The sequence below is a fragment of the Monodelphis domestica genome, chromosome 2, assembly GCF_027887165.1.
Source record: "Monodelphis domestica isolate mMonDom1 chromosome 2, mMonDom1.pri, whole genome shotgun sequence".
Classification (NCBI taxonomy): domain Eukaryota; kingdom Metazoa; phylum Chordata; class Mammalia; order Didelphimorphia; family Didelphidae; genus Monodelphis; species Monodelphis domestica.
In genome coordinates this window covers 343,609,271-343,622,744 of record NC_077228.1, presented here as the reverse complement: position 1 = coordinate 343,622,744, position 13,474 = coordinate 343,609,271, and the positions used below count along the sequence as shown (strand labels likewise).

At 35.0% G+C, this 13,474-nt stretch overlaps 1 protein-coding gene across 3 annotated transcripts in view; it reads right to left on the bottom strand.

The window, feature by feature from the left end:
- ORC3 (origin recognition complex subunit 3) overlaps positions 1 to 13,474 on the bottom strand; it is a 126,194-nt gene that overhangs the window by 67,552 nt on the left and 45,168 nt on the right. For all 3 annotated transcript variants that reach the window (XM_056818574.1, XM_056818575.1, XM_056818573.1), the window contains exons 10-11: positions 12,238 to 12,371; positions 10,764 to 10,827 (exon numbers count right to left, since the gene is read on the bottom strand). In XM_056818574.1, coding sequence (XP_056674552.1) covers positions 10,764 to 10,827; positions 12,238 to 12,371 — 198 coding nt within the window. The remainder of the gene's footprint in view (positions 1 to 10,763; positions 10,828 to 12,237; positions 12,372 to 13,474) is intronic.

Sequence of the window (13,474 nt, the reverse complement as noted above, 5' to 3'; positions counted from 1 at the left end):
TACAAGGTAATATAACAAAACCTAATTGTCTGGCTACTTATACTGCTTGTTTTCAACTGGTTCATTCAATAATCCAAAGTAGTAATGCCCTTACCATGTATAAGGCACTAAGTATACACTAAAACAGTTCCTGACTTTAAGGATCTTATCCAAAGTTTTTTTTAAGACTGATCTTCTAGATTTAGAACAGGGATTCTGATCTTTTTTCTAAACCTTTAGGATTCCGGTGAAACTCCTCAGGATGTTTTAAAAATAACCAAAGGAAATGCTAATGAAGTTAGAAGTTAATAAAAATAAACATGTAATTTTTTCCCCTCCCTGAAAGCTCATGGAACTGCTGAAATCTATCCACAGACATCGCTGAGGACCATGGACCCCAGTTTAGAGTAATTCCAGATATCTGAGAGTTCTAGAAGGCTTGGGGTCAGACTGCAGAGGTCTCACTGACTATGATAAAAAATCAGTCAACAAGTTTTACTCTTTTAAGTACTTACTATATGCCAGGCATCATGCTAAACACTGGGGATACAAAGAAAGGCTAATGTAGTCCCTAACTTCAAGGAGCTTACTTTTTAATGGAGTAATTGTATTCGAGATTATAAAAAATGTAGTAGCCCAAATAAAGAAACACTCCCGAGAAGCATTAAAAAAACACAGATTCAGCCTGTCATTATTAAGACTAGTAAAGGGCACCTACGTGGCTCAATAGATTGAGAGCCAGGCCTAGAGATGGGAGGTCCTGGTTCAAATCTGGTCTCAGACACTTCCTAGCTGTGTAACCCTGGGCAAGTCACTTAACCCCTATTGTCTAGCCCTCATTGCTCTTCTGCCTCAGAACCAATACACAGTATTGATTCTAAGAGGGAAGGTAAGGGTTTTTTGTTTGTTTGTTTGTTTTTAAATAAGACTAGCAAATAAGGGCTTGACACCCTTTCTCCCATTTGGCAAGGAGTTTAAATATCAATTATCTGCCAGTTTCCCTCTATATCCTCCTTAGCATTAGTTACTACTAGACCTAAACCTTGACCCACACCCCACGTCCAAGCTTCCCTTGCCCTTGTCCCTAATGTCTGGTTCTGTTTGATCCAGGTAAGAATGCTATAAAAATTCACTCTGCTTTCCTTATATTCAGTGGCCTGACTCCCTCCAGGACACCAAGTAGACTACCAAGTATATATCTATTCTCCTTGGCTACCCCCACACTATGCATTTCCCCTGCAAAAAAGCTTGTTTGTTGCACCTTATCTCTGTCTCCTCAAACTGTTTTTAGTTTTTTCACTCCTTAGACACTGGCACTAGTTCTCTCTTTAGAAACAGTGAGCAGAAGCCCAAGACTGTGACTAGCTGCACCTATGCCTCCACAGCAAGGGTCTCCCCCTTTTTGACATCAGAGTTGACTAAAGAATCTGTCTGAGGGGCCTTCAATTTTCTCCCTGTCAACATAAAAGGTGGATAAAGAAGATTGTCTACTTTCTCTGCATAAGACATTAGAATTCAGAACCTCTTTAGACCTTAAGACAAGGATACACATAGACCAGATGGAAGGCAATAGGCTCTAGAAGCTGGATTAGGAGTAAGGAGAAAATGGGAAAGGGTGCATCCAGAATGTGACATTTCATTTCAGTCTATAGGGAAGACAAGGATTCTAAGAGGAAAAGTTTAGGAGAGAGAGAGTATTACAAGCATGTGGGGCAACTAGGCAGAAATACAGGAGATGAGAGTACTTTTAGGAGTTCAAAAACAGAGGTTCCTGTTGATTGCATTAGCCAGAGAAGGATGAATGGAAGAAATGGGATTTAAACTAAGCACTGAAAAAGAGAGTATGCTCTGATTAGGTGTAAACAAGAAGGAAGTCATCCCCAGAGGCAAAAGTATGAACAAATACATGGAGGTAGAAAACATGTAGATATGCTTAGAAGGCATAATGTACTTAAATGTTTATTTGGAGTGGAGGGTTGATAATAGGAAATAGGGAAAGGGAAAGAAAGAAAGGGTCAGAATGCAGAATATTTGTAGTCTGGACTTTATTCTATTGGAAATGGAAAGCCAAAAAAGTTTTTGAACAAGCACATGAAATGATGAAAATCTCATTTAAGAAGGATTAACCTACCAGTGATATTAGGGGTGGATTTGTCACTACCCTCACAATTACTGACAGGAGTACGGATACAATAGCTCATTAAGCAAAATGAAGAGAAACGGTTAATATCATACATTCAAGAGGATGGTGGTATATAATCAAAGTAAATAAAGGAGATTGCTCAAAACTGTAGGATAGCCCTTTACTTTCCAGAGTTCCCTGAACATAGTAGATGCTTAATAAATGAGTATAGAATTGAAAATCTCCTGCGTAACAATACATTATTTTTCACTGGATTTGATAGTAACCTCTTAAACAAAAAATACAACTAATGAAGGCAAGCACAGTTTTGGCCCAGGATACATCTTCCCTAGTCCCTGTTATTTCTGAGATAATTCACTTGTGACCAATCTCACTCTCTAATCTGAGGGCTATTTATTAAATGAAACTATACTGAGTATTCCCATCCCCAAAAGTGACTTTACTTTAGGCATTGTTTTTTGTTGCTTTTGATCTGAATATTTTGTATACTTCCTCTTGGGTCCTTTGGTTTTGGGATTCAGACTCTAATATGGTCTAAGGCAGTTAATAATATTGTTACTTATAGTTCAGTTTTAATTCATTACATGCCTAATATATAAGTTTTTCTCATTCTTTAAGACATAAGTTAATCTCTATCTGTTTTGACTTATGACTGTATTAAGTCTTTCCTCTTAGTTTTTTGTGTGTACGTGTTTTCACACATGAAATCTGACTGTCAATCATATTTAACTTTTTATCATTTTATTCTCTTCATGATTATTCACATAAATATCTAGATATTCAATAAATATCTAGTGATTTCTGAAAAATATAAGAAGTAATGTAAACAAAAGAACATATTCAAGAATCCTTTCATTCTTAACTAGAAAACACTAGGAATTTTGGTTATATTTAGATATTTCATCCAAAGTGAATTAAAACTTTCAAAAATGTATCTTATGTTCCTTCTCTTCCTGGTTAGTAAACTGAGGTTACTTTTGTTGAAGATTGGAATGAAATATTCCAAAACCACATTTTTAAAAAATTAAAACATGTTCCTACACATTAAAAGGTGAAATTTTTAATGATTTAACAAAAATTATAAGTATTCTGAATCTATAACAATACAGAATCATAGTATTTTAGAGTTAGAAGGGACATCAGTGGCTATCTATTCCAAGGGATACTGCAAAAACAATCCCTGATTGTGTAATACCACAAGACTCATCTTACCCCAGGAAAAATAAAAAAATAAAAATAAAAAATATACAACTTTAGGAAGGAATTTACTAGAAAGAGAAACTGCAATTGCACTCAACTGACAAAAAAAGACCAAACAACAGAAAAGCTGCATAACCCCAGACAGACCAAAGTGGTCAGAAAACAGGACCAAATGGAGAATTTCCACAGAATGCTTTATAGAGTTCAAAATATCCATTTACATGTGATACCACATTCTCTTTTTCCTCTCTGTTATCTTTTTAGTTTTTGGAAAACAATTTAGAGATTTAAACACTGATAGCATATCAGAATACTAACATGCCTTCATTTATCAAAGTCTGCTCCTATGCTTTTTCCAATGAGCTAATTAATTTTTGCAGTACAGACAAGAATTACTGGACCTCACGAGTCCTCTGTCTTAAAGGTTCATTAAGGATTACCATGATAAAGCAGAAAACTCATTCTGCTACCAAATAAATACCGGTTTTAGAAAAGTTGAAAGTTTTTATGCCTAAATTATAAGTAGCAGTAAAACCCTCCAGAATCAGAAGCACGGTCAATGGTTGTTCTAGGATCAAATATTGTAGATTATCATGAGACATAACAAAAGTTAGGGAAAAAAGGCTTCTTTTGCTAGTCTGTCCATTGAACAGCAAAGAGCAAGTACCATCTGTTCTGGTCAACCACATAGGAACAGTGGTATGCATGAGGACCAACAGAGATGCTTTTAACTAAGAGGTATTAAACATGACTCTTGGCTCTTCCTAAAGGACTTGCACAGATTTCTTTGTCCTTTATTTGGAGGCCAAGATATTACAGCTTCACCTAGCCACACTCTTACAGAAGGTTTAAAGAAATAAGGTTCAGGAGACCCAAATAATTAGAATGTAATTAGGCTATTACCCACACCATTATCCTTCCATTGAAGATATCCAATGAGGGAAAACCCATTGCCTCCAGAGGCAGCCCATTCTTCTGTTGCATAGCTTTAATTATTAGGGTTTTTTCCCCCTGATATAAAATCTTAGTTTGCCTTTTAACTCATTGTTCCCAATGCACACTGGAGTCAACTGAACAAGCAAACTCTTCAAATGCAAATCAAGATAGATCAATCGTTAAAGACTTCCAAAGGAAAGAAGGTGGGTATATAACAGTGGATAGGAATAGGTGCCAGAGAGCTATCTAAAAATGATTCAATGGTAAACAGAAACAATAAGGCCTTCCTTTTCTTTCTCTGACACCTCAATGCCTTAATGGGCAATTAAAATCCTCTTTCTGTTTTGAAAGTATAAATTGATAGAAAGTTTTAGCAGTAAAAGCTTTTGAAGCTACTGGAGTTTTACTGAATACCTCAGCTCTGTTGGGAATAACTGTAAAGTAACAAGAGATACTGTATCTTCTTTTAAGCTCTTGTTTTGTTGCTGTTAAACCACTTAGTTGTCAGTTGGATTTCAGCTGAGGCCCTGAGTAGCAGTTGGGCCTTGAAAATTTTTATCTAGTAACACTCTTAGGAGACAGATTATTAAAAACAAAACAAAAAAATGCCTCTATTTAATAAGGTTTAAAAGGTTTAAAGACAGGATTGATTCCCTAAATCTAACAGGAGTCTAAGCTTATCCCAATCCCCTCTGATTCTCAAGAATCTGCTTTGTGCTTGGGTTTTCCCAAAGCCTGATTTACAACTCCTTATCACTATTCTAAATCCCCAGGTCTATGCTAAATACTCTATGTTAGTTATAATTCTTTTATATATCTTAAGTAACTGTTTCCTTTGATTCTTTCAGCTCACTTCTCCAACTTCAGTTCTTTCTGGACCTAGTCAGGATTCTAGCATTATAGGTCTAGTCAGACCTGCTCCACTCTGCAGTCACACACAGAGGGGAAAAGACATGTTTCCTTCTTCTTATCTGTTGGAGACAGCTATTCCCAAATGCTCCAAATTTTTCTCTTCTCCCAACTGCCACTCGGGATTCCAGGCTTTCCCAGAGAGCTGAATTTTTAGCCTCCTTCAAGCCAGGTACACAGGCAGGAGTGCCAGTTGACAGTTGGAATCCCACAATACCAACTCCACAGAACTCCTGCAGGAACCTTTCTCCAAGATTCCAAGCTGGGCTTAAGGCAAAGTTCCTTTCAGCAGTTTTACCCTGTCCTTAGCTTGCGAAATCCAAATCTTATTTAATCCTAATAACTTTAAGCTAATCTAGCAATTTCTAAAATACAGCAGTCTTTGCCACTTTTCTTTCTGATGGTTTGTAAACTTCTCCATCCTGTTAATTTACCTTGGTTTAAGGATTTCCTGTGAAGGTCTTTAATAACTATAGAGATGATGAATTAAAGTTATGTTACATCCCTTTGAGAATTCTTGATCAGCAACATTCTTATTCAATAAACCATTTCTCTGATGAAAGCCAAAATGGTGGATTAGAGGCAGCAACCTAGCTGAACTCTCTCAATATTTCTCTCCTAACATCTTTAAAATAATGCTTCAAATCAAATTTTAAGGCAGTAGAGCCAACAAAAGGTCAAGCTGTGATATTTTTCCTGATATTTTTCCAGACTAAGAACAGAATCTCAGATGTAGCTGAAGGATGAAAAAAAGTAAGGATAACAATCATGTCCTCACACAAATCAAAGAGCAAAAATAGACCTAATTAAGAGAGATAATTGAAGAAACTACATATTGCTAAAAGGTACCAAAGGCAATTAAGTAATATCAAATTTATTTTATGACAAGTTTCTCTAACAAAGGCCTCATTTCTCAAATATATAGAGAGAATTGAGTCAAATTTATAAAAATAAGAGCCATTCCCCAATTGATACATGCTCAAAAGATATAAATGGGCAGTTTTCAGATGAAGAAATCAAAACTATCTATAGATTTATGAAAAAAATGCTCTAAATCACTAGGGAATAGAGAAATGCAGATTAAAATAACTCTGAGGCATATAAGGATGATATTAGAAATTAAGTCTTGTTATATTCGTTTAGAGATAAGTAGAGAAGCTGGCTTGAGAAAGAATTGGAGTTTCAAACAGAGCTGAAACAGAGTGTCAGTTTCAAGTCTTAATAGTTTTCCTGAGACAGTTGCTCTCTGGGTATGGCAGTTGGTCTCAGACAGTTGGCAGAGTCAGACTCTCTCTCTGAGGGCTTAGCTTTGCCTGTTTCTCTCTCACACTGAGGTAGAAGGAAAGGAGGAAAATCCCTGAAGGAGCTTAGGGTTTTCTTTTTCCAACTTGGGAAACACTATTGACTATCTATTACTGTTTTAATAGATTGTTTTAACTCTGTAATTTGTCTGAGAAGTTGTCTTTGATCTGAGAAGACCAAAGAAAACCCTGGTCTTTGGTTTGGACTCTGAGTTCTGCTAAGGCTCAGAGTTCCAATTTGGTTCTTGCTGAGGTTCAGCCAGCTAGCCTTTGTTATTTTTATAACTTGGAGGCAAAGTTAAGAATTATAAGGATAATAGTGATAGTTTATTTAGAATAGTAAAAATTTGGGCATCAGATCAGTGTGAAGATTAAATTTAACACTCCCCTGATTATAACAATGGAAATACTTAACTCTCTCCTGATTGTGAAAGTTAAATTGTAACCCCTGACTATTTTTAGATTTAATCCCCATAAGTGTAAACACCCTACTTAAAGTTAACTATGGAGATCAGTCCATTTTTAGATTTAATCACCAAAGGTGCAAACACCCCATTCACACTTGAGGAGGAGGTCTGTGACCCACATGTGTGATAGTGGGTGATGAATCAGAATTGCCTGACTGCCTTCTGGGCAGTCCTAGAGCAGAGCGTAAACTGTGATTGGTAGACATAAAATTAGGGGAAGACACGCAATTAGGAAGTGAGGCAAGAGAAAATGTCTTTAAAAGGGGTTGTCACTTCCTGTGAGAGACAGTTCTTCATTTTTTGGAAGTGGAGACTGGAGCAATTCTTCATGCTTTTGAGTTGAGGCTGTTGAAGAGTGGCAGAAGAATCTGCTGACTGGACTGACACATGATGAGTGAAAGGTTGACTCTTTAACTGCTGGATTTTTCTAAAAAAAACTATCCTCAGGAAATACCTACTCTTGAGAGAGGCTTTCCTAGGACCTCAGCTTTGCCAAGGTCAGCTGAAACTAATTCTCCCTGCCCAGAGGGGCTGGGAGTAAATTACTTAGTGCTTAGTCTAGATATCTTACCTTATCCTCTTTCTGATTTCTGGCTTCACTCTTTCTACATTTTGTAAATAATTTGTAAATAAAATCTCTTTTCAATTAATTAAATTCCTGGCAACCACACTCTTAAATAACCCAATCTGACCCTTTTAAAATTAAATTCCATTTCCCTCTTATATTAGGAAGGATTAGTGTAGCCTTGTGAAAACAGGAGAAGCAGTTTCTTGTGGAACCAGGGAGTTTTATTTGGGTGGAGTTAAGAATCCCTCAGAGTTAGAAATCCTTTTTATCCTTATATTTTCAATAAATAGTTTATTTTTTATAACAATATAAACAAAATTTATAACAATTTTTATAACTCTTTAGTGTCCTTGTATCTGGCCCTGAAGAGAAGTTCACTTATGAGAGCTTCTCTTCACTGATATAAACTGAAGATACTTTGTAAGCACAGCAAGCAGAGTTATCAAAATCAAGTTTATAATCAATAATCAATTCATTGTTCATTTATTTTTACAGGTACCACATCACACCTATCAGAAATGACAAATGCTGGAGGGGATAGAAGAGTAGGTACATTTATGAACTGTTGGTATATTTGTGAACTGCTCCAATCATTCTAGAGTATTAGAATACTTGGAATATTTTTGGAATATTGGAATTGGAATTGGAATAATTGGAATAACTTGGAACTGTATCCAAAGGGCTATAAAACTATGCATACCTTTTAACCCAGCAATACCATTATTAGGTTTATAACCCCTAAGTGATAAAAGAAAAAGGGAAAGGATACATATGTACACAATTCTTTATAGCAACTTTTTTTTTTTAGACCTTAAACTATTTTATGAGTCATCAAAACTATCTGGCATTTTTAAAAAGAATTTAAGTTTAATTAATTAATTTAGAATATTTTTCCATGGTTACATGAATCATGTTCTTTCCCAACCCCCTCCCATAGCCAAAACTCAATTCCACTGGATTTTACCTGTGTCATTGATCAAGACCTATTTCCATATTATTAATATTTGCACTAGGGTGATCATTGAGAGTCTACATCCCCAATCATATCCCCATCAACCCTTGTAATCAAGTTGTTTTTCTTCTGTGTTTCTACTCCCCCAGTTCTTTTTCTAGATGTGGATAGTGTTCTTTCTCATAGATCCCTCAGAGTTTTCCTGGATCATTGCATTGCTGCTAGTAGAGAAGTCTATTTTATTCAATTTTGCTACAGTCTATCTGTCTTTGTGTATTATGTTCTCCTGGTTCTATATAGTAACCTTTTTGAGGTGACAAAGAACTAGAAATTGTAGGAATATTCATCAATTGGGGAATGGCTGAATAAGTTGTGACAGCTGAATATAATCAACATGGCAAGACCTATATGAAGTAATGCAAAGTAAAGTGAGAAGGACTGGAAAATCCATTGTGTAAAATAACAGCAATAATGTAATAATGATAAAGTGTGAAAAATGCAGTCATTCTGATCAATACAAGATAATTCCAAGAGGTGCATAATGAAAAAAATGTTATCTACCTCCAGAAAGAGAACTGATGAACTTGGAATTCAAACTGAAATACAGTTGAGCCCCCTTATCCAAGATTTCACTTTCTATGGTTTCAGTTATTTGTGGTAAACTGCTGGACTGCTAAGTAGGAGGTTTGTCCCCAGTGTGGATCTCTTCTGTTTTCACTTTCCCTTTTTAGTTTGTTTTGGGGGATTAGGTTAGGGAGTGCAGAACTAAGGGGTAGGAGTAGAGACAGTGTATATATATATATATATATATATATATATAGTCATCAAGTGTTTGCTTACATGTGCATTTCAGCTCATCTACAGTAGGTCTTAGCAATATTCTGTGTGGATACTGAACCCTACCATATAATTTTCTCACTTTCATTATTTTTATTGATTTTATTTTGCAATATGGCTAATATAAAAATATATTTTGGTCACTTTCACATGTATAATCGATATCATATTGCTTGCCATCTCAGTAAATGGGGAGGCATGGGAAGGAGGGAGAGAATCTGGAACTCAAAATTTCAAAAGGATGGTAAAAATAAATAAATAATAAGATAAAAAAAACCATTATCTCAATACTTTAAGAGAATTACAGAATTTGAAAGCTGTAAGGGACCTTAACAACCATCTTGTCTGGTCCTTTCATTTTAATATGAGGAAAATAATGTGCAGAAAATTTAAGTGGTTAGTAAATGTCACATATGGAAATAAGAAGCAGGCTTCCCAATTCCAAGTCTAGGGTTCTTTTGTTCATGTCTGAAAAGAAATATTATGCAGTGCAAAAAAATTGACATTTTTTCCTTAGCTGTTAAATATAACAGTGTTCTATCCAAGTTTCTAAAATAGTAAATGGTATTCTATAAGTCTTTAAGTTATTAAAACTTAAAACTTGACTTAAGCCTTTCCGGGATACATATATACTATTCATAAGAGGCATGGTCACATAGATAAAGAACTGATTTCAGAGTAAAGAAAAATTGAGTTCAAGCCTTGATTTGATCTTTTAGTGACAACAATTTAAGACTAAAACTTTCAGAGGAGGTGCCAGTCTGCATTGGTAGAGAAAATTTCCTCACTGGGAGTTCCTTATTAAGCTAAAATCACAGGTCTGGACCAAAAAGATTATTATTCATATAACTAATATCTAGTTCCTATGGTACAACTTGCAACTTATAAGAAGTTTCCTTCTCCAAAGAAATGTATGAAAATTGTTAAGATAAATATAAAGTTAGAAACACTTAACTACTAAAATAAAAGTTCCAATTTATGTAATATGCTTTAGTTCATAATTTTCTCAAGTTTGTTACTTCATCTCTGATATACATATTTTGCAAAGCTAAGAGTATGGTCTTTGAAGCTCATGGTTTCTTTCAACATTGATGCATGATGGTCCTTGCAAAGAAATTTTAAAATAAGACTACTTACAGATTCTAAAACTGCTATGTGAACATGAAGTTGATATCTAATAGTTCTTTCAGAAAAAAACTCTAAAAGAAAATCAATGTTCTGTTTAAGATTTTTCTCACAGTAAAAATTTCTGTTCTATCATTTCTCAACTTTATATCAAAATAGACCAATATTCAAATAAATCCACCATAAAGAGCTAAAACATTATTGCACAAAAGCACATGACACTGCAAAATTTAGGAAGTGTGCTAAGTAAATTCAGATCTACAAAATCTTGCTTTTAAGTCCTTAGAAAAACAAACTGAGCTGAAACAAGCCTTAAGACTGATAAAGATTTTTCTTCCATTCTTACCTTTAGAAATCTTTCATTGGTCAATGATGCAACTTGTTTTTCTGGTGTTTGCTTCTCTACGTACCTGAAATTAGCACAAGAGACACACACATATACCCAGAGAACTATCATGTAAAAATACAAGGGAACAGCCACAAAAAACCTCTCCAAATTCTTCCCAGCTTAATACCCACAAACATATATTTATTCCTAAGAACACATCCAAGATGATGGTCAGGATTTCATGAGTTCTATGTTCAGAGAATGGCATACTAACCTGAGAATCTGTGGGTAAGATGGGGAAAAATATATAACTGTCTAAAATAGAAAGTAACATGAACCAGCATAAAAGGGATCGCATCATCTACCTGGAAATATCCCCAACCATTATAAATCAATTAATCAGCTTACAGAAGTCAAAAGAGCTAACATAATCTAAGGCTTCACTGACAGAAGCCTGGTGCTTAGACTGAGAGAGTGGGTGCTCCTGAGAGTCTCTGCTTGATGACAACCTACTGCTAGGAATGCTCTCAGGAAGAAACTCTTTCAGGTACAGTTAGACTGAATGATCTCAAATTCCTTCCAATGAGGCTGCTGAGCCAAATGTGTCTCTTAAGGTGACACATGAAATGATGCAAATCAAAATTTTGAGCGTGTTATTGATTATAACTATTTCTTGAAGGAAAAAAAAATAAAACAGTCAAGGTAAAATAGGGGACAGCTAAATGGTTCATGGATTGAGAGCCAGACCTAAAGGCAGGAGGTCCTGGGTTAAAACCTGGCCTGAAATTTCCTAGACGGGTGACCCTAGGCAAATCACTTAATCCCAATAGCCTAGCCCTTAGCTCTTTCTGCTTTGAAACTAATACACAATATCGATTCTAAGATGGAAATTAAGAATTTCAAATAAAAACTGTAGACAGACTGAGGAAAGAACAAAAAACACACAGATTTTCTTTCCTTTTTTAACATTTTGGTTCTACTTTTAAAAATGTACAGAATAACAATGACTACAAAAGTTGAAATTGAATATTGTGTAATTATAGTGACTGAACTTATTTCTGAGGAACAAATAAAAGAATGTACTTCCCTTCTTTGCTTAGGTGGAGGACTGAGAATATGGAACAATGTTAATTGTTAAATGAGTGTATCAATTTTGTTCAATTTTTCTTTCTTTTTCATTATTTGCCCCCTCTGGTTGGGGAAGAGAAATATTAGGAAACAAAGGTAATACAAAAATAAAAGATATCAATAATTTTTAAAAACAAAGATAAAATGTATAATATAACATTAGGGTTTTTTTGGCCAGGTTTTATTCCTTTTTATTTATATTTTATTGTTTTGCCATCAGGAGGCTTGTACATCAACAGACAAGAAACTTATCCAGAGTCTAGTAGAGAGATGCTACAATTTGCCCTCGTAGAGGGCATCCATGATGAAACTGCAGATCTCTTGAATCATATATAAAAGTGTTAAATGTGCATTTCTTTCTTACCTCATAAAAGAGGGAAGGCGCCGAATACTTTCACATTGGTCTTCTGATAAAGAATGTATTCTTCTCTTCACTTCTGGAAGATCACAGCACAAAATGCTGAGTGGTTGAGAATAGAAATGTTCTAATATAGCCAGCTGGAAAGAAAGAGGGAAGATATTTGGAATGCCTCAGCAGCAAATTTTTGCCTTATATAAATTCAATTTTCTGGGGGCAAAAACCTAAACAAAACAAAAAAAAAAAACTAAAATATTTATGGAGCCAGGTTCAAGGCCTACCTCTGACACATACTAAATGTATGGCCCTGGAAAAATCACTTAACCTCTGTGTACCAACTCTATGCTGGAAGGAGCTTCCTCCCTGGGAAATACCTATGTGAATATTTGTAGATAGACCTGTAAGTTCATATTCATATATAATAAATGTTTTATTATATATTCATATATATGTTTTATGTGTTGGTGTGAAGTGCTATAATGGTACTGAAGTCATTGAAGAAGAATTGAAATAGTCTATATACCCAGATTTGGGGAACAAGGTCAGAAATTGTCAATTCCCTAACATCGAAAGGGTTTAAGAAAACTTTAATACCTATTCATCTGTATGCACATTTTTCCATCTATAACAAAATCTTTTATGAGATAATCCCTATATGAATTAAGGACATCCTTAATAAATAAGGGACCTAGCAGGGGAACAAACAAGCTTTCAAAGGTGATATTCAACAATTCAACAATGGAACATAATTTTACTATCTTATAATTAATTGTAAGATGCAGGGAGTATAAGATCTCATCATGCTTATTGTTTATTGATTATTTTTTAAAGCATTTTTAAATTCAGTAGAACAAAATGCTATCTTACAGGCTCATTAACAACAAAATCACTCAAGATTCCCTAGGAGATAATAGAAATAACCCTATTCAATGACATGCTGATAATAAACATCAAGCTAGGTATAAAACAGAGAGATATGTCAGCAAATGGTAATTATTTACTATTGCGATGGAGGAGATATAGCACAGAGACCAGTCAAAAAAGTATTCTCTATGGTTGCTGAGGTCCTCCAGATGCTCTTGGTTGTAGATGACATTGTGCTAACTGCATTAAGCCCCAGGACACTACAAAGACTCCTAGAAGAGAACTGTATTCACTCAAAGGAATTGGACTAGTCCATCCATGTAGTAAAGACTGTGTATAAATAATGTATGTGTATGGGTAAATACATGCATGTGTACAC